The sequence below is a fragment of the Suricata suricatta genome, chromosome 2 (genome assembly GCF_006229205.1).
Source record: "Suricata suricatta isolate VVHF042 chromosome 2, meerkat_22Aug2017_6uvM2_HiC, whole genome shotgun sequence".
NCBI classification, from domain to species: domain Eukaryota; kingdom Metazoa; phylum Chordata; class Mammalia; order Carnivora; family Herpestidae; genus Suricata; species Suricata suricatta.
The window spans coordinates 99,286,660-99,307,891 of NC_043701.1; the positions used below are offsets into that span (position 1 = coordinate 99,286,660).

The 21,232-nt window shown below is 48.6% G+C and overlaps 1 protein-coding gene across 18 annotated transcripts in view; it reads right to left on the minus strand.

The window, feature by feature from the left end:
* IKZF1 (IKAROS family zinc finger 1) overlaps positions 1 to 21,226 on the minus strand; it is a 97,143-nt gene extending 75,917 nt beyond the window's left edge. For 2 of the 18 annotated variants that reach the window (XM_029930511.1, XM_029930427.1), the window contains exons 1-2: positions 6,903 to 7,162; positions 6,365 to 6,418 (exon numbers count right to left, since the gene is read on the minus strand). In XM_029930511.1, the coding sequence (XP_029786371.1) occupies positions 6,365 to 6,418; positions 6,903 to 6,918 (70 nt within the window). In that variant the 5' untranslated portion in view covers positions 6,919 to 7,162. Of the gene's footprint in view, positions 1 to 6,364; positions 6,419 to 6,902; positions 7,184 to 8,849; positions 8,950 to 15,051; positions 16,007 to 16,858; positions 18,074 to 18,883; positions 19,899 to 19,945; positions 20,965 to 21,038 lie in introns of those variants that run through there. The other 16 variants (XM_029930526.1, XM_029930489.1, XM_029930442.1 and 13 more) reach the window with 15 other exon arrangements.
* Between the last annotated feature and the right edge of the window lie 6 nt (positions 21,227 to 21,232).

The following is a 21,232-nucleotide window of genomic DNA, read 5'->3' on the forward strand; positions in this document are numbered from 1 at the left end:
AAATGTGCACAGTGTCAGTCACATTTCAGGTGCTCTATGGTGAGGGCAAACAGGAGCTAAATGTCACAGTGTTTTCCTTCCTGTCTCGCAAAGGGGAAAAACTGGGCAGGAGAATGTGGGAGGGAAATGGACCATCTGATAACTGGTTTTTCCTTATGACTGCTGAGAGCAACGGCTGAGAGCAGAGTCAGAACACTGAGAACATCAGGGTGTCAGAGGATGATCCTCCTCCTCCTCTTCCTCCTCCTCTTCCTCCTCCTCTTCCTCCTCCTCTGCCTCCTCCTCCTTCTTCTTCTACTTCTCCTCCTCTTCTTCCTTTTCCTTCTCCTTCTTTCAGTAAGATGGATCTTACACAGAACTTAAGTATAGGAAACTAGTCTTCTGTGTAAAGTAGGGACACTGCATGTGGGGACTGGAAGGCCACCTGCCTTCTCAAAGGCCTCCTGACAAACCCTCCAGAACAGACGGTGGAGACCCCTGGCTGAACCAACTGACCCAAAGGTTAAATGTGTAGAGTGAGCGAGACAGTGTGCACGTGTGTTTTTGTGATGAACCACCTGTCATTACTATGGGCTGAGTGTGGGAGGCTGCGGAGCTAAGCTTTATGAGCCTATTTATCTTCTCTGTGATACTTCCCTTTGAGATATTCCATGATGCTCCCAGAAGAAGCATCGGGACTTCTCCAATGAAGGAACGTGGTCTCTGATGCTAAAGTATGTGCAAGTACCTCTTGATTACTCTTTTGGTCCTTTAACTGCTCTGTTTATTAGGCAACAAGATCAACCACACGTTACAGAGGATGCTCCTATAAGAGAGGGTGTCCTAAGAGTTCTGTGGGTCCAGCACTGTGCAAAATGCCAGCTCTCCAGGGCCTGTCATCCTGTGTCTCAGCCCTCCCACTGGTTCCTGCATGGGGGAGAAAATGCCACCATAGGGCGGTAGGGGTGATGATTCCACAATGTGGCGGGTCAGACTGATCACAGGAGTGCGACAGACACCCCAGGGAGAAGGGGCAGTAAACACTCATCCCTCATGCACACAGTGGTGTCTAATAGAAAGTCAGACCTGGTGGAGAACAGAGGGAGATATATTCACCTTCCCTCTGCTGTCACACAGCCTGACCTCACTTTTGCTCAGAGAGTTTGGAAGAGGTGGTCCGATTTGCCTAAAAGCCCCCCAAAGTTCGAGGGGCCGCTAGGACACAAATCACACAAGCCCCTGTGCCGGGTGGTCTACGGATTCTCTCCCTGTGGGAGATTTCTACGATGAACACTTACCACTTGGTGAAAACCTTATTAAACAAAGATTTGTGTGTGGGTCGCTTTTAAACAGATTTGCCCGGTTAACCATTTAAAATCCAAAGCCATGCGAAGAGTATAAGAGATACACATGGTCATTAAATTGACACATTGCGAACATGAGGACAGTGTGGCTGGATGTCACTCGGCCCAGGATATCCTCCTTAAGACAGGAGAATGAGGCTAACAGGCAGGATTTGGGCCAGTCTCACAGGGCTGTTTGGAGCAATAATTCACAATAACGTGTGAATGCTCATCTGTGGAAGAAGCTTGCGGAACTGTTCTGTAAACGGCAGCCATCTGCAGGAACATGAGGTCTGTGTCACGCCAAGTGCCTGTATGTCCCCTAAGTACATGCACAGAGACATGACAGACAGCACATCAAACTGTCCACAGGATGGTTATTATTTTCATGGGATAATTTTGGAGGTGAAGTATAATTCCACTTAGCTAGAAAAATGAAAGAAACTTCTTACCAATTTATATTTAATCTTTCTATTGCCTTGGCTTCAAACAAAGCACAGGTAATCTGTGAGGAGTGTTTTGAGCAAATTAGAGGAGAAAACTGTATAATTTGCCTATCAGAAGCAAGTTCAGTGAATTTCTCAAGTAGATTATAATTCATCCACCAAAGGTCTGTGATTCCCCATCTCACAAATGAAAGAGTGTTTCTTTTTCAATTTTATTTAAATGTTTATTTTTGAGAGAGAAAGGCAGAGAGACAGAGAGACAGAGGGTGAGTGGGGAAGGGGCAGAGAGAGAGGGAGACACAGAACCCGAAGCAGGCTCCAGGGTCCAAGCTGTCAACACAGAGCCTGACGCAGGGCTCGAACTCATGAACTGTGAGATCATGGCCTGAGTGCAAATCGGATACTCAACCAACTGAGCCACCCAGGCACCCCAAGGGTGGTTTTTATATACAATGACCCAGGAGAACATAATTCCTGGGAGTAAATAAAACTCAGTATAGGCTCCCAACTCTGGAAGTGTGCGAAAGCTTGCAACCCCTTGCCCTGTCTGGTTCCCTCGGGGACTTCTGGTCACTCACCGAAATTCTCAAGTCTCAGCTCTGCAAATTGAAAATGGTACCTAGGGGCACTTGGGTGGTCGCTCAGCCAGTTGAGCATCCGACTTCAGCTCAGGTCATGGTCTCACGGTTCGTGGGTTCAAGCCCCACATTGAGTTCCATGCTGACAGCTCAGAGCCTGGAGCCTGTTTCGGATTCTGCGTCTCCCTCTCTCTCTACCCCTCCCCTGCTCATTCTGTCTCTCTCTCAAAAATAAATAAACAGTAAAAAATTTAAAAAGGAAAAAAGAAAAATGCTTAGGACAGTGTCCTAAGCATGTCCTAAATGTAGGTATTCAATCAATGTGATTTACCATGAGGGACAAGTCCGCTCACACTTCAGTATAGATGAACCTCATTTCCCTACGCAGATTCTGTACGCCTACAGAGCACACCTCTCCTTTCCACGTTCCAGCAAACATGATAAAGACTGTTAAAAAGACTTCCAACGTAGCGTTAGGGTCATAGGAGTCTGAGGACCCTTAAACGTCAACTGGTTCACATCCCTCGTTTTGCAGAAGATTCTACTGGTCCAAGAGGTGGGAAACCTGTCTCAGGTCCCATAGTTGGGGACAGAGGGGAGATATGGATAAGGGCCTCACCATCCCTATTCTCACACAGGCTGTCTCTTCCCTTGGAAACGAAAACAAAAAATAATGAGTAGCCATGAAAATATTTTGGAAAGATTGCCAAAAAGAAGAGACAAAACCAACCAAACAAACAAACTTTACCCAAGGAACGAATGACATGTGCCCTAAAATTAGGGAGAGGCTGGGGGCACCTGGGTGGCTCAGTCTTAAGTGTCCAACTTTGGCTCAGGTCATGATCTCACGGTTCGTGGGTTTGAAGCCCATGTCAGGCTCTGTGCCGACAGCTCAGAGCCTGGAGCCTGCTTCAGATTTTGTGTCTCCCTTTCTCTCTGCCCCTCTCCCCGCTCATGCTGTCTCTCTCTTTCTCTCTCTCTCTCTTAAAAAGAAAAAAACATTTAAAAAATGAAAAAAAATAAATTAGGGAGAGGCTGCTCCCGGCCGACTGTCCGCCAAGCCTGTTCAGGAACCTGGTCTCAACTTGTGGGTATGAGTCAGTAAACCCTTGCTGAGTACCTATTCTCAAGACCCATTGACCAGGGCTCAGTCCACATTTAGGATAAACCCCCAGGAAGAAAGACATAGGCGGAGTGAAAAAATGTCAGATATTGACTACTTCTTTGTTTTTCAAGTAGTGCTATGTCACAGGTGCGGGGCTGACCGCCCATGACCCTGCAAATGATGGAGCATTTTTGAACCCAGCAAACTGGCATAGGGGTCACAGGGCTTAACTTGGAAGGTGTGTGTTTTTTCTTTTCTGTGGATAGAACCTGACACTGAAGAATTTTATGGGAAAAGAGGGTGAGTCAGTAACACATTCCTCAGCATTATCAAGAATGTCAACTCCTGTTTGACTAAATGAACATCCTTATTCCACAACGAACTGTCACTACCCTCGATTTCAGAAGTGGAAGAGACAAAGCAATGTGATTATACATGACTCAGAGAATTAGCAAGAAGCAGGAGCGTCCTTCTGATCTTTTGGGTATATGGCACAGCCCTTCAGATGCTCTGCTCGCTGTTTAGGATCCTTTCGGTTACACCAACCAGAAGCACCATTCCTGTTGTGGAAGGAGCATTTCCTTTGCTGGATGTCGACAGACTACATTTCAGACAAGATCTAGAATCTTCTCGACCACAGAAGAGTTTCCTTTTTCAGGCAGTCCTGGGCCACAGGATTCCCTTCATTCTTACACCTGTACCCCAGCGCCTACTTTCAAAAGCCAACAGCCAGAAAAATGGAGTGTTTCACATTATGGTAAAGGGCAGGAAAACAATGAGAGGAAAATGAGGCTTTTGTTATTATTGTTAACAAGATACGAGATAAACCATTCTGGAGATGCCCGCCTGGGTCAGGGCTTTCAGCTCTGGCTCTGGGACCTCAGAGGACAGAGGCTTCATTCAAATGTCACCTTAGGAACTACTCAAGCGAGGGAGGCCTGGGTGGCTCAGTTGGCTTGACCTCACAGTTTTGTGAGATTCAGCCCCATGTTAGGCTCTGTGCTGACAAGTGCAGAACCTGCTTGGGATTCTCTCTCTCTTCTCTCTCTCAAAATAAATAAATAAATGTATAAAGAAAAGGAGCTACCTGAGAGAGAGCAGAAACAATGAAAGGGTCTCTTTGCCTTTGGAAATTTTTAACATTCCACGTTTTTGACATGCTAAGCCCCTCTCTCTGAGGCCACCGACAATCCTGGGATGGACCCGCGTCCCTAAGGAGGGCACACATCTCCTCCAGGCAGGCATGTCCACTGGCAACCACCAGACCCCAGCCCAGGCCGATGGGAGGCTTCCAAGAGCCGATCTTTTCTTTTCCTCCCTCACTGAAACAGTATTTTGTTGTTGCTGTGGTCAAACTCCTGTTTCAGAACCAAAGAATGTGTCTGAGAGAAATAAATGCAAATTGACCTTAAAGATAGCGAGATAGTAGACGTAAAGCCTGTAAGGACGTAAAGCCTCCCCTTTCTTGCTTTACTGCCCGACCTCCTTCCCATCACTAAGCTCTTGAGGGGAAGTCTAGATTGCTAACTATTCTTCCAGAATTTTCTTCAACATGCAGCCATGTAGATTGAGTTTGTGTGTGTGCATGTGTGTGTGTGTGTATGTGATTTGTTTTCATTTCACAGAATGGATCATGCCTTGTGTACCATCCTGAACACCGCTTTCACTTTAGTGTCTGCCTTGTACCTGTTGCAGGATGAAAGTTTTCACACCATCCTTGTTCACAAGAGTGGTTTGAATCAGTGTGTCGATGTGCTCAAGTTCTTAGACATTAGCATCAATGCAGCAGGGAGCATCTGCTTCAATGCCCTGTGCACCTGTGGGTACAAATCTAGAAGGAACTCCTTTAATATAGCTAGTTCACTTGGGGAAATGCCAAACTGCTGGCCAGTTTTCACTTCACGTGACGTGCCCACATGGCTGGGCTGACAAGCTAGCCTTGGCCTTGTTCTCTGTAGCCTGGGAGTTTAAGTCCACACTTGCCGAATGACGGGAGGAGCTGGGCCAGAGGAGGCGGGAGACGTCTGGGATTGTGGCATGAACTTGAGCCTTTTCTCCTGCACATTCTCCAGTGAGCAAACATTCACCAAGTGGGGTGGCAGTCACACCTTTGGTCCTGGTCTCTGTCATGAGGACAGACTTAGACCGAGATGCAGAATTCAACGAAACTTGGAAACGAGTGGGAGCAGATCAGCCAAGCCGGCAATGACAAGCCATTCTCCTATAGAGCCCCACCTGGGATTGGCCATGAGCCTGGGAGGCTCTAAAAGGTAAACTCCTGAAAACCCAAAGCCCTGACGCAGGGCCAGACAGAGGGTAGGCTTCCCATGCCTTAAGAACAGGGGAGCAACACAGGCTTTGCTGGACGGGCTGGTGGGCCATCCTGCCCAGCATTAGCTAGCGGGACAGTCTGTAATCGGCTGTTGGGCCTCACCGCCATCACCTCCACGTCCAGAGTCTCCCATGATGAGAAAAGCCACCTCCAATATGGCTCGAAACAATGTCAGGCAAAGGGGAGCAGTGCCTAGCAGATGCTCTAAATTGTGTTTTTCTAAATTGTGTTCTCTCCCTCTTAAACACCACCATTGGCATGTGTTTGGGGTCCAGAGCAGATCAGTCATTTCCTCACCTGCCCCCTTCACCCCCCAAGAGTATCAACCTATACTGAACCCTTTCTGGGCTTGGATTTCATAGGAAAACTAATTTTATCTGGGAGATTTTTCTGTTCAGTTTCTCAAATTGGGATGAACTCTAAGAGTCGACAGAAAACATTGACACCAATTCCACATTGGTCTTTCCTCTGGCAGGAAAGCCTGTCTTCCTCCCTCGGGAATTCAGCAAGCGCCCTGGCTCCTGGCACCCATGGAGCTGTCCTCATGGGCCCCCCATACAGGCACCTCAAGGGGGTCTCACCTGAGACTCGGGACATGTCTTGACCCTCATCTGCGTCCATTGTCCTCAGGTTATCTGAGAAAAAAGAGGAAGGGATTTTAGTTTCAAGCAAATTACTAATAAGATATGAAGAGAGAGAGAGAAAGAGGGAGAGAAGCTCTATGCATTTAACAACAAGGTTATCTACCAAGAATAATGCATTTTCCTCCTCACATACTTGCTGGAGTATCAGCCTGGCACAGACCTTGATCCTTTTAAAGACAGCATTACAAAGATTTATAAAAATATCATTACAAGCACAGGAGGACCAAATTTGTTATTTATTGTTAATTTCCTACTGCATAATAACCCAAAATGCAAACTGACTGCAACAAAATTAAGCAGAAAATTAAATGGCCCTGGGTCATTGTAGGCACAGAATTCATTCTCTTGGCTGGTCCATAGTTATGTTCTTTCTAATTTACTGAGCATGCATCGATGAACCTTGAGTCAGCTTGGTGACACGCATACACTCAGCAATCAAAAAACGAAGCAATTTGCTGAAGAATGTCTCATTTACCCAGGCAGGGCTGCATATCTGAGCAGCTCTCGTACCCCCTCCATCAATAATGAATACACCTCCAGCCTGGCAGATTGGGCAACGTGGCCGCTTCCGTCTTTGTCCCCGCTCTTTCAGGGACTCTGCCTCAGACGTCGCCAGTGGGCTCACGCAGGAAGTGAAGCTCGCGACGGCAGCAGAACAGGGCCGGGGCAGCACCCAAACCTTCCCGTTTGCTGACACATGGCTGGCTCCTCACACTGGTGGTAGGGAGAGAAAACCAAGTGGGAAGGGCAGCCCTGGAGGGTGACAGGGACTGGTCTGCCATGGGCACTGGGCAGAGGTCAGCGCTCGTAGGCCCTGGCCTGCCCTCAGAGGTTGGGGGAGCCCTAGGAGATGACATCTGGGAGTCCTGTGGGGAGGAAAGCTGTGGCCCGCAGAAGGGGACCTCAACAAAATCTGCTCATTTACGCTCTGCAGGACAACCTCGGGACAGAGCCTTTTGTAAGCAGCAAACTGAGTCTATCTGATGAGTCTGAATCAGGCCACCTCTGGGTCTGGGGGACCCCACCTCTGCTTCTTGGGTTCAGGTGGGTGGATCTGAGCCCCGTGAGGCCAGTTTTCAGCCAGCCTGACACTGGTGGAGAATTCAGGGGCCCTTTCCCTCCCATTTCGGCTGAGACTACACAGGCACAGGCAAACTTATGCATATGTATAACTACATACATGCCTGCACAGTGCATGTGGAATCCATGTTTTCCACTTCTGTAGTATCAGTGCTAGTTGTGAAGAAGACATGGATGACTATCATTTTTTTCCTGGATGGGGAGGGATTTTCGACTCTTTCTGAAAGCCACTGAACAGGTCTGAATTAGGAGAGGAATTTTCCAGGCCGGTGTGTGGTGCAGGGTGACAACCACTGATCTCAGGATGGAAAAAGGCACATGGCCCACGTTTATTTCAGCCCTGAGACGGAGGGTCCGTGACAGGCCAGAGCCAAACACCCCAGCCCCAGAAGCAAACCTGACACTGGCAAGTGTCTGAGTGCCCAAGGTGCCAGTGCTTCTAAGTTTAAATAGGCAAACCTCTATGATTCATTGGAAACTGTCAAAATAATGATATAGAAACAAGACGCACACTCAAGATGAGAAAAATCTTGAATTTTTGTGCAGTGTTAAGTGAGGTCCAATTTTCAGAAGGCGAGTACAGTGCTTTACTGTGGAATCGCACAGACCAGTCTTGAAATGTCCCTACTAATACTCTTCTCAATAAACACTAGTTTAGGTGTTGAAGATAGATCCCTGACCAAAAAAAAAAGTTGGGGCACCTGGGTGGCTCAGTCAGTTAACCATCTGACTTGGGCTCAGGTCATGATCTCATGGTTCTTGGGTTCAAGCCCCACCTCGGGCTCTGTGCTGACAGCTAAGAGCCTGGAGCCTGTCTTCAGATTCTGTGTCTCCCTCTCTCTCTGCTCCTCCCCCGCCATCCCCCCTCAAAAACAAACATTAAAATAAATAAATAAATAAATAAATACTAGTCTAAATAAAATAGTAGTCTAAACAAATCTTGTTGCAGCAAATACTAGTCTAACATGATATTTGTGGAATGTTGACCTAGAATCTTCTTGCTATGCAAGTGATACATTTTTTCAGCTTTTTTTTTAAAGGCAAGAAAATGCCCGTAACTCCTACCACTTAGGACTATTCAATTTTGTGTGACTGTGTATGTGTGTTTGTATATACACACAGAGCTTTGGACAAAAGGAGGATGCTAAAGCCATTCCAAATATACTGTTGTGAACTATTTTTCATTTCTACCTGCACCTCTTTTTGTACTTTGAGATTCTACATTGACGTCCTTATTTTAATGGCTATGCACAGGTCAGTGCAGGAAGTGATCTATCCAGCATCAACCTATTTCTAAGCACAGGACAGACTGTTTCCTAAAGCCCCACGGATGGCTGCCCACCTTGGCTCTCAGGGAGAAGATGTCCTCCCTCGTGGTGGCGGCAGAGAGCGGGGACCCTCCGGGTTTGAGGCCGGGGCAGAATCCGTTCACATCAGGTTCCCTGTCATGGTGGTTCAGGTGGGAGATGTGACAGGTGCCACAAAGCAGAAAACAGAGGGTCTGAGACCCAGACGAGGCTCTGCTGGGCGGGAACGGTCTGCCCTGGGCAGTCACCTTGTCTGTGCATCCTGTGTGTCCCCTCCATGAAGCAGCCCCGTTTCAGCAGCAGTCTGCACACTTAGGATGGTGTGCTGGGGGCCGGAGATGCTGAACAGAGGGCGGTGAATTTGTGTCAACAGGCCTGTTTCCATTTTCACTAAGTGTCCATACCCACCCCCACCACCACCACTGGAGCTCTGCTGGGTAATCAGCACCTCTTAGATTTTCAGACACACTCTGAACAACCCTACTCCACGTGGGTGTGTGGCCGTGCTCAGGCGGCCCCCTTGCCCGGGGCTAATGTCTGCTTGTTACCACTGCTTTGACCTTCTTGATAATTCAGGGACAAGGCCCACGCGCCCTGTGAATTCTGTAGCTGGGCTTGCTTGCCAACACAGAGCTAGGGGGGTTGGGGGAGGACTTGACCAGTTCCCTCAAACTTCCCCCAAGTCCAAATTTGCATCTCTTGGGACGGAACCGTCATGAGGTTTTTTTGTAAAAGTGACTACTTTTGGGCCAAGATCAGACGAATCATTCAGCAGTGGGAAACTGATGTGAGGGCCAGGAAATTCCGTCCCCTCCAAGACCCGAGATGAAACGGGGCAAGTCTGGGAGGTTGGGGGGTTCTTGGAAGGGGGGCGGGGCTCCACTCCAGCCCCACTACCATGTGCACGGCCCGGGCTCTGTGCTCATCTTCAGACAGCCTCCTGAGCCCTCCTCTCCCATGTGGAAGCTGTTGTGTCCAGCATCAAGTGGAAAGCGGAGAGCTCGGGCCGGATGGGGTCTCTACCACGAAGCAGTTCACGATCAGAAATAGGGGCTCATCACAGAAGTGGATTAACAACTTGTTTTTGGAAACTGGCACCTAAACACCAACCAGGATCACAGGTCTGTAGAGCGAGATGCCAGAGGTGAGGATGATTTCACGGAAGTCAGCTGTGATTTTCTACTCTGCCTGGGACACCCAGACACCTGAATGCCTGAACCGATAGACGGCAGCAAATAGCACAGCGGCAAACACCCCTCGCCTGGGCAGTTCCTACAGCCCTGAATGTTTTTATTGTTCTTTGGAGCCAGCGGTTCTGCACAAGGGGAAACAGATGCAGAGATAAGTGGAGGCCAGCATAACAGTGGCTGTCGGGTCTGTCCCTCCAGGGGAGCAGAGCCTGCTGTCAGAAGCCACTGCCCACTGTCATCTGGCTGGTGGTCACTGAGCCTAACACCTCTTGCTGTCTCTCCATCTCTCCTCCCTCCCGCTCTGTGTCTTTGTCTCTGTCTCTCCCTGGTCTTTCTGCTCAGTCAGGACTTGGCTGGTTTCAGTTTGATGGAGTTGGCCTATCAGCGACCCTGGGACACCGTGGGTGCAGAGGATCAAGCAAAAGAGCTGAGAGATGGGAGCAACGGTGGCCCAGCACATTACTCCTTCCCCAGCAGCCAGGCCAGGAGAGACGTGGACTCACTGCCAGCGCCCACCCCAGGGAGGAGACTTGGGGACAGGGAGACTTTGGAAACCCCCCCCACCTGTCCTTGTCCTTCTTTCCTTTTTCCACACACCACAACAGACTGGGGACCTGGCTGTCCCCTGGAAAGACGCATCCAACCGCCCTGGGCAGTCGTGACTTCCGAGCCAGGAGATGGGCAAGTCTTCAGTATGTCCTCACTTACACCTGTGAGCAAGCGGTGCAGGTGGCCCCAAGAACAGTCCCGAGAGCCACAGGGAGCCTCGAGGGCCACTGTCCTGTGTGGCCCCCAGCCCCTCCTCAGCCTCCTAAATCGTCTCTTCCTCTCCCGAAGACGAACCCCTTTCTTCACATCCCTTGCTCTGAAATCTCCACGCTCAGCTGTAATTCTGAAATGGCGAATCTGAATTAATGAAGTCAAAATGAAAAGCCAGTTGCCCATCAAACTGATTCCACCACAACTTGATTCCTTTTCGAGCAGCCCAGAGTCATGGCTGCACGAACATGGCCCAACTGGCCGTGATGAACCTGGGCGGTCACTCCAGCACGAACCCATTCCCTGGGAGCACATGGCTCCTCCATGAGCTCTAGAAAAACCCCCTCAGTTCTCTGTGGTTTAAGCAATGGACACAAACGAAAGAAAATGCCATGTTTGTGCAGCACGAGGCTGTTAATAAGACTGTCCTGCCTGTTTGCAAGTTGCCAATGGAGCAATCTTAAAAGCCTTCGTGGTGCAAAATAGATTTTTTTGGAACTCTATGTGGCAATGGATGTTAACTCACTTTGCAATGTACACAAATATTGAATCATGATGTTGTACATCCGAAACTGATGTGATGCCACATTTCAGTTAGGCCCCAATTAAAAATACATCAGTGCACGGGGCGCCTGGGTGGCTCAGTCGATTGAGCGTCCGGCTTCGGCTCAGGTCATGATCTCACGGTTCTTGGGTTCAAGCCTCGTGTCGAGCTCTGTGCTGACAGCTCAGAGCCTGGACCCTGCTTCAGATTCTGTGTCTCTTTCTCTCTGCCCCTCCCCTGTTCACACTTTGTCTCTCTCTGTCTCTCAAAAATAAATGAATGTAAAAGAAATTAAACATAAATAAATAAATAAAAATATATCAATGCATAAAAACAATGCCTTTCCCCTCTCCTGATTGACTTTCTGTCCAGGGCTCTTGCATGACATTTCACAAGTACTTTATATGTGCCAGGAAAAGAGGGTAAAGGAGTGGATGCTGGTATTAGCTGGCTTTATTTAAGCAGTTGACTATGGCATTTAACAGGTGAACGGGCCCGGGCACCTGGTCCACCTTGTCCACAATTTTATGTGAATGTTTGGCAGGGTGTCTAACGTAGAGCTAGTATGCCATGCTTATTTGCTAAACGTGTGTCTCTAACCTTCACAATTAGATGATACAAGTGTAATTATTATGTACCATATGTATACTATTTCCATTCTACAGATGAGAAGACTGAGGCTGACAATGCAGCAGCCTGCACAAGGACACTGGTGTACTCACCCACGGAGCTGACCTGAACCCACAAATGCTCGAGGGGGATGTGATTTTTACTCCTACCTGTCCGAACCCCATAGCCCAGGCTTGTGATCCCAAATTTCCAATGGACAATGGACAAGGAGTGGGTGCTCCCTGTATCCTAACAGAAAATAAGTGTGTCCTTAGTAATCCTCTGCAGATAAAGGCAGACTTCATCACAAAACTCCAGAGAAGTTAAATTCTGCTTATTGGATGAAATGGATGCTACTGATTTTTTTTCCTCCTGAAGAATGGGATTACATTACACTTACATTTGGGGGTTATTTCCTTACCAATGAGGCTTGTTTTGAAGGGGGTGGGTAGTGGGGGAAACAGGGCCAAGACTATAATCTATTTTAAATGCCTTGGGTCACAGACCTCTTTAATAAAACCCATTATTCCTGCCCAGAGACAGCCCTTTCATTTTCAGATTGGTAGATTTTATTTTTGCAAATCTATCATATCACTGTGAATTACACTGTATCTTAAAAAAAGAAATGTTCCAAGAGAAAGCTAAAGCAATCTGCGAGGTCTTTGTGTCTGGTCAGGGGGACCTTATGGGTTTTCCTAACAACTTGACAAAACAGGTCGGGAGAACATAAAAACTTCTGGGCACTCTTATTTCATTTCTGATTCTTTTCATTTTTCAAAAATTAGCTGCCAATCTACACATTTTCATGATTATTCCACGGAGTATGGCTGGCACAAATAACAATGAAAAACAAGATTTCAACAGGACAGCAGGAAATCCAATTTGGCTTTCACCTGGCTCCCCCTCCCCCTTATTTAACGGAGCCACAGAAAACCCTTCCAGTGGTTTGTTCTACTGTGAACCTGCTTTTGGAGGGCAAATTCGCTCAGATGTGCAATTCTGTCCTCACATTTCCCTCCCTCCCCCTTTGGGGGCAGGAACTGATATGCAAAAGAGGAAGGGGGAGGAGAGGGGAACCGAAGAAGCCTTTTCAAAATACAGCTAAAAAGTGTGCTGTTTGAAAACATTCTCAGCAAACAGATATTTAACGCAGGAGGAAAAAAACACGAGAATACTGTTAAATGTCATCACAGAGCCACCTGTCTCCAAGTGAGGTAAAAAAAAAAAAAAGATGAGAGATATTGCCTTCGAATTTAGGATTTTTTTTTAAACTAGAAAAGGCAGACTTAGAGAGACAGTTCCCCATGCTCACACATTTGCTCTCAAAAAAGCAGGTCCAGAGCAGGATTTACAGGGCCCCTGGAAGGTTCTGGCGTTGTGTGACTCTCCTACGCAGAGAAGAGACTTATTTCAAGGCTCTAGGAAAGGTACTAGTGAAGAAGGCCCCGCACTAGACCGCAGGCTCTCAGACTACTCCCAGTGACTACTGTTTCCACAACCACCACAGCAGAGACTTTCATGCTCAAAATTTACATACGCTTTTATAGGACTTTTCCTGATTCTGACTGTCATCAGCGGCTACTTCCTAAGCAGCTTCCTCAAATATAAATGGCTTTTTACACTTCACTTCATCACTTAAGTAAAAAGAAAAAAAAATCTAAGTTTAGAATCATTCTCTTCTACCCTCTTCCCGATTTCAGAAGACCTTCATGCATGGCCAGCGACTGTGCAACAAAAATGAGATTTACATCTTAAAAAATTTTTTTAATGTTTTTTATTTATTTTTGAGAGACAGAGAGACAGCGTGAGCAGGAGAGGGTCAGAGAGGGACAGAGATACAGAATCCGAAGCAGGCTCCAGGGTCTGAGCTAGCTGTCAGTACAGAGCCCAACGTGGGGCTTGAACGCATGAACCGTGAGATCATGACCTGAGCCTAAGCCAACGCTTAACCGACAGAGCCACCCAGACACTTGAAGATTTATAACTTTAAAAAGTATATAAAAACTGCCCCAAAATAATGATGTGCACCGACATTCCCAAGAGTGCTGACGTTTTGTCATTTCTTACTATAAAGTGAAGAGACAGAGGAGCCCAGGGACAATTTGGTGTTCCTATTTTTCCCCCTGAAGTTATTTTTTTCATTTAAACAAAAAAGGATCGATACAAAGTTACAATGTGCACTCAAGTGTTTTACCAAGGGAGGCAATGTGCTGTCGTCACAAAGAAACAGTATCTTCTCTCAATGTCTAAGCAGTGGCTTTGTTTAAGGTGTTAGATCATTTCATGGGTTCGTGTGGAAGCCTAAAATTAAAACAGAACACACAAATCCACTTGTTGTACACCCATAACATTCCTCCAAAGGGTTAATACTACAAGGCTGCTGGACTTTTATTTTTTAAAACGAAGAGCTGTGTGAGTTTCCTTGAGGAGAGATACATTTAACTGAGACCCAAAGAAAGAAAACTATCCAAATCCCCACAGGCATGGCCAGTTGTTCACAAATCCATCCAAAGAGGGTTCTTTCCAATAACTGAGAGCCACTGCAGATCTGCCCCGAGAACATTCTCGTAGGTCCTGTAACCCTTCCTCACTTCCGGTTAGTCTCTGGCTGTCTGGTTGGGAGTGAGACAAGATCGACCAACCTAGCGAGGACGGTGGGGAGAAAATGTGCTCTGGAGCAAACACCTCAAGGGATTCATGGTCACCCAGCCTTCTGTTTACCCCAGGACGGAAGAAGGCTGCTTGGTGGAGAAAGAAGGGGCTGTTTCCTCCTGGCTCCAGGGAGGAGAATGGAGATGCCCTGCCGTCGGCCTCCCTCCCCTAAAGCCACAGAGCTTCCGGGCCAAAGGGAAACGCTCTCTGCAGGAAGACACACAACTCTGAGCTCCTCCGATCTTTCTGGCAACCCCCCCCCCGCCCCCAGATCATCGAGTAAAATCCCTTAAAGTGGGGTAACGTGGCCGGGGCCATAAAAAATCACCTAGGTACACGTTTTCCCACTGTGTTCACATCACACAGAGCGCGGCTGCAGGACTCTGGAATTCACCTTGCTCACCCAACCTCATGCGGCCCCCCAACTCCAGTGAAGTCAAGTCAAACTGTTACTGACGAGAGGAGAAGGCGGAATCAACGTACCTGGTCCTTGGTGAGAGTGACTTAGCTATGGCAGTAAACCAAATAATCACAGAAAAGAAGACCCCGGGATGCTCTCTGTGGCCTGTTCCATTGGATCAAATTCACAAGAGAAGGTCTAGAGGTCCACTTTATTCTGGGATAGACAGAGACTCGGTCACAGCATAACCCGGCACAAATGACAAAGGCCACATGAACTCCTGAGGGGTAGCAGGCCCAACCTGCACCGCTTGGACCCCATACGGTCATGCACAACCTTTAGCCTACAAGGTCCTCATGCAAACCAGGGTGTGGGGTGTCACCAGTAGAACCTCACAGAAGCTTACAACTTCCTCATTCGCAGGGACAAAAACCCAGCATGTCTTTATTTATAATTTGGCAGAAAATGCTCCTGTTGGTCAGACGGCAAAATATAGGAGGGCTAAGTTTGGACAGGACAAGCAGATTTTTCTGCGGCCCTTGAGTAATTATAAATTACTGTCAGTGCTTCGCTTTTAAGTATCTTGTTTCCTTTCTTTTACGAAAAGCCCCGCCTGCTCTAGATGGAGCTGGAGGTTCTAGAAATCCAGGGAAACAACAGACAACTCCGGGCGGTAGCAGGAAGACACGTGTAGAAAACCCTCGAAATTTCCAAACCGGTTTTAATAGGGAATTAATTGCCTTATCGCTAACAACCTCCCATAATTAGCGGTCTGATTTCAGTTTAATGAAGTGGGATGCACAATTAATTTATCAATACGCTTGCATCGTGGATCTCTTTGCATATCACTTTAATTTTCCGCCCTACACAGAAACTCTGCCACAAAGGAGGAGGAAAAGGTCACTTTTTCAGGCTAAAAGTGGGGCTCACACCAGGGGGTTGCTGCCTTACTCTCCTTTCCATTAAAAGCCTTGGAGGACATTGCAGAGCGTCTCAGAAACAAGCTTACAAAAGATCAATTGCTCATTTTCATTTCTCCTGAAGATTCTAAAGTAAACATCCCCCCCCCCCGCCCCGCCCCAGACCTTAGGGCTAAGGAGGTATTTTATGTGCTATTTCACCTGCTCTGGCTTTGTCAGTGGAAATCTGACTCAAGGACAAAAACGCACTCCAAAACTGACGAATCAATGTCCATCGTGGAACTCTTAGCTTTAGAAAGGACTCGGACCCATATGGCTCAATTTTAAGTCCTTTCAAACTAACAGAAAACTCCTTGGAGTGTTGCTATCGGTATGATCTCGAAAATGGAGCTTAAAGTCCCATCTCGGTATGAAAAAGAGCACTTAAAAATACTTTATGCAGCTCTTTCTCTGTTGTTTGTATAGACTCTGCAAACTGCCCTCTCCCCCCAGGAAAGAAGAAAGAGGGAGAGAGAGGGAGGGAGGGCAGGGAAGGATGCTGGGTGCACCTTTCACGTCCCATGGTCCCCCAAACCCCCCCGAGCCCGGCAGCTCAGCACCACGTCCATTACTGTTCACTTTTGGCGCGAAAACAGCAGGAAGAGAGTCAGATTTCCTTTAGCAGGGAGCTGATTGCTAGAGAAAAAAATGAATCATTGCACACTTGAGTGAGAATATACGAAGAAGGCGCTTTGCCACTAATTAGGGCCCATCCTGGGCAATCCGTTAAGCGCTGGCCCCTGTACCACGAGCCGTCAGGAGGTGGAGCACGGGAAAACCTGAAATCGGTGTGTGCAAATGGTGCATAATGATGCTCTCCATCACCCCAGACAGGCGGCAGAGGGGTGCGGGGCAGGGGCTGGGCGAGGGCCACACCAGCTCTCCTGTCCCGTCTATGCAAGCGCAGCAGAGAAAGCGTGGGGGCACTCACCAGTGAGCCTGGGTCTCCCGGAGACTTAGGGGTGCTGCCTTCTGATGACTGGGGTCCTAGGACCCTGGGCCGCCTGGGAGGGACCCTGCTGTCCCCCGGGGGTGGCGGGCCCTGTCCTCCACCACCGCCTTCACACTCCACTGGGGCGGAGAGAAAGGTGGGACCATAAGCCAAATATGCAAAAAAGGAGGGAAGATAGTTTTTTCTCAGGAAAACACGGGCAGGAAGGGAGCCTGTGCTTCCTGTCCTGACCAAAGCGGGTTCAGAGATTATGAGCACGTCTCAGTTGTGGTGGAAGACAGAGGGAGTTCTCTTAGTCAACAGGCATGGAAGACTCCCCAAAGGCAGAAACGGCCACGCGGGAGAAGGGAAACAGGGCCGGACCCGCGCCGGGCAAGCCAGAGACTCCCCGGGCCTGGCGCTCTGTGCTTTCGCCATGTCTAACAGAACATCACAGGGTGGGTGACCGGGGGCGCCTGCGGCAGCGGTGGCCTGTTTATCACAGTACAATCAGACAAGGACAAAAAGCCAACGGAAGCCGGTGTAGGCCTGTAGCCGAAGGCCTCGGCTGGCGCCCGGTGGGCCCTTCTCAGGGGTGACCCCCCAGATACACACGCACAGAAGCCTGGTGGCCCTGCCCCTCTCCCTGGAGGAACTTCTGCACACTGGTCCTTGTCCCCACGGGCCACCTCACGCCTCACGTGTCGTCACGCCTTAAAAACATTTGTCAGAGTAGCACACAACGTTGAAACACCGCGTCAGAGGAAGGCTACGAAAGGGACGGCGCAGGAGGGAGGGTGTCACCGGAGCCGCGGAGAGACGGCCCAGGCGCAGAGTTGTTTCTTACACTGCACAGAACACCACTGCCACCACCTCAGGTCTCTAGGAGGAGACCAGCCATGTTGCGCTAGCTGGAGTTGGGTGGGGTGCACGAGTCCCCGACGGGCCCCACTGCTATGTCCCACCCTATCTGACCTTGAAACCTGTGTGTGTATGTGCGCATGTGTGTGCATATAACACCAATACTCCGGAACTCAGCCTCCCTGGCATCCAGATCACACATGCCCATGTGCGTGTTGTGAGCAAGACACAATGTCTGCCTCACGGTGTAGACAATACTAGTGGTTTCCCTCCTGAAGGAGGGAAGAGGGTGGCTCACTGATCTTTCTACATCTTGTGTTTTCTCCCTCCCTCTCCCTCTCTCTCTCTCTCTCTCTCTCTCTCTCTCTCACACACACACACACACACACACACACACGTGCGCGCATGTCCGTGGGTTCCCAAAATACCAACAGACCAGGAGGTGCCTGGGTGGCTTAGTTGGTTAAGTCAGGTCATGATCTCACGGTTCGTGGGTTTGAGCCCCATTGGGGGTTCTGTGCTGACAGCTCTGAGCCTGGAACCTGCTTTGGCTTCTATGTCTCCCTCTCTCTCTGTTCCTACCCCACTCACACTCTGTCTGTCTGTCTCTCTCTCTCTCTCTCTCTCAAAAATAAATAAACTTAAAAAAAAAAAAGCAACACACTGACCTCGGACAGGGAGTAACCTTAAGGGTAAGGGGCCAAAGAGAAAAGGCTCATGGCCAGAAGCCTGAGTCACAATCCCAGGGAAGGCCTGTGAGAGTCACACATCACAAGCGTTGTCAGAGAACCAACAAGGGGCTGGGTTTGTTCTCTGTGAGCCGGAGCCACGGAGGGAATCTCCATTAGAATAAGGCAACGAAAACCAGTACTTATTTCTCAGCGAAATGATTTCATAATCACAAAGCTTAGAGGAAGGGGAAAACGCACACGAGCTGTGGAATGGTGTTATCCTTGACAGACTCTGGGTTCACGGTGAGTCCATTGCCTGCACACACTGTCTTGGGCAGACACCCAAAGCACTAACATCATTTACTCTAAACTCAACAGAATAAGGAGGAAAATCCATCTCGCTTTAGTAAAAGGTGAAAATCAACCAAACAAACAGAACCGAAAAGGAGGGGCTTCATTACTCACGTCAGGTCTGTGTGATGTGAACACTCACCCTGTCCCTATGCCTCCCTCTCCTCTCCACGCCAGCTGTGTGTGTGTATGTGCGCGCACGCAGAGACTCAGAATCTCTTTACTTCCTGAATCTGTTCATGCACACCTAATCCTGAAATGCACACAGGACCACTGTCCAAGTGGGGGTAGGGGCATTTCATCACATGGCACCCACCGTGTTCCCTCAAATTTCCAAAGTTTGACATGTATGTTGACAACGGGCGACGGTATTACCTAAACACAAACACAGAGATCCAAATCAAGGGGGGAAAATTCCCCTGAAAAGAACCACCAGCCTCAAACGCTTGTCTCTGGCCAAGTGACGAAGACACAGTGGCCCCTGGCACGGCCGGGCTTCAGACCTCTGGGCCAGGAAATTCACTACGCTCTTAATGTCCCAACAAAGGAACTGGTTCCAAGGACAGCCACGGTCTACCTTCCCTCATGAGGCTGTGGACTCACTTCTCCAAAGAGCCAACCATCACACACGCACACTTTTATTCTCAGACCCGCAAACTCGTCCTGTGAGACTGCGCTGCTGGGGGGCTATTATTGCCAGCAAGCTTCTGAATTCGGAGACTGTATAATTAATTTCTCAAGGTGCAGCACTTCACTGAAAACGCTAGTGAATTAAACAACCTAGCATGCTGGAGTTTTCAGAGCCCCTGCCTTCAACTACCACCATGAAACAAAAGGAGAAGAAAGCATGGCCATTTAACTCAATAACACATTTTTACATCAGCGAGGGTGGACTTTAAGACCAGGAAGCACATTTTTTGCCACGTAAAATAGCTATAAACACATTCGTTCCTGAAAAGTTTTGAAATCAGATACATTATGTCAAACCAGAATTGTATAGGATTTAAAAACGTGACATCATTATTTACATCTGGGCATACAGTTCTGTTTTAACACGTTCTACATCTTTTATGATGTAAGCAGGTAATCTTCCTGTGACGGGCGTTTGCCACTGTTTAACATTTTAGCCACGTTACCAAATAATCTGCTTTGTCCCTGAAACAATTCTGACACACTGAATACCAAAACATACTTAAATCAGTACCTTGAAAATTCCACCTCAAAGAGAAGTCCCAGGAACCCCATCAACATCTCCAAACAAAAGAAAAATGCAAGAGGCTCCAGCCCGCTTCCTGCTGGTTTCTCTCTCTTCTCTACTCAAAACCAAGTGAACCCATCCTTGCAACCATTTCCATTTCCATAAAGGTTTAAACATTGTCCATATTACCTACTTTCTACTTCCATAAATTTTTCTCCTTTAACAGAAGTCGGTTTGGGTAGCAAGTAGATATTTTTTTCAGGAGAAGTTTGAGCCTCCAAGTTCAGAAACAAGGGGTCTTGGAGTGGAGATACAGGATGTGTGTGTGAGGGGGGGTGATAAGCAACATGCTGGCTGAGCCGAGCACGCTGCCTTGAATTCGCTCTAGGTCGGCTACAGCCCGGGGCAGAGAAGGAAAACTGGGCAGGCAAGCTGTGCCCGTCCGGACGCTACGGGCTTTCTGACTCTCTACATGTCCTACTGTTTCTCCAAATTGGAAGAAAAAAACAATCTCATCCTCATGAGTTTCCCAAGGAATCACCAAGAATTCTTGACTTTTTTTTTTTTAAGGTATATTTTCAAATATACTCGCAAGTAACCTGATGCCTTCTTGTCAGGGAGTTTTGAAACCGGATCGCCAAAATTACAGTCAGCAAAGGTACCACTAACTTTTCAAACTGGACTCGTTCTTCATTTTGCAGAAAGCAAGCTCAGACGCGGTCTAATGGTTTTTCAGTATAGGCAAAATGCTCTCCCCTCAAGATCAGCAGAGAAAGCTCTCCCTGGGTGACTTTCTAAAGCCTGGCTTCCGTTACCTACAGGTATATATCAATTTAAATACAACTGGAGCTGGACCGTCCTCCCCACGGTGACAGCGGGGCGGCTCACTGCCGGCCTGGCCCTGCACCTGCGGTCGCGGCACAAGTTGGCGGCGGAGGCTCTGACAAAAGTCTGCGCTCTCACTGTCCCCAGAAAGGAGAGGCGGGCCCGAGCGAAAGCGGGGATCACAGCTCTTACTGGCTTGTCTTTTCATTCTCTCCTTTTTAAGCCACCAGCTACTCTGAGTTTTCCTACTTAAATTCAATTGGAAAACACTCACGTGGACGTGTGCGTCGCACTTTGGGGGCCGAGACCGATCCTCGGGCGCGAAGAGCAACCTCGGGCTGGGGCTCCCTGTGCCCTGCAGGGCTCGCCCGGGGCCGGCCGCCTCGCCACTTCCAAGGTCCCGCCCGGGCTCGGCGGCGCTGCGCGGGGACCCAGGCACTGTCGCCGCAGTGGCCGCCCCGGGCGCGG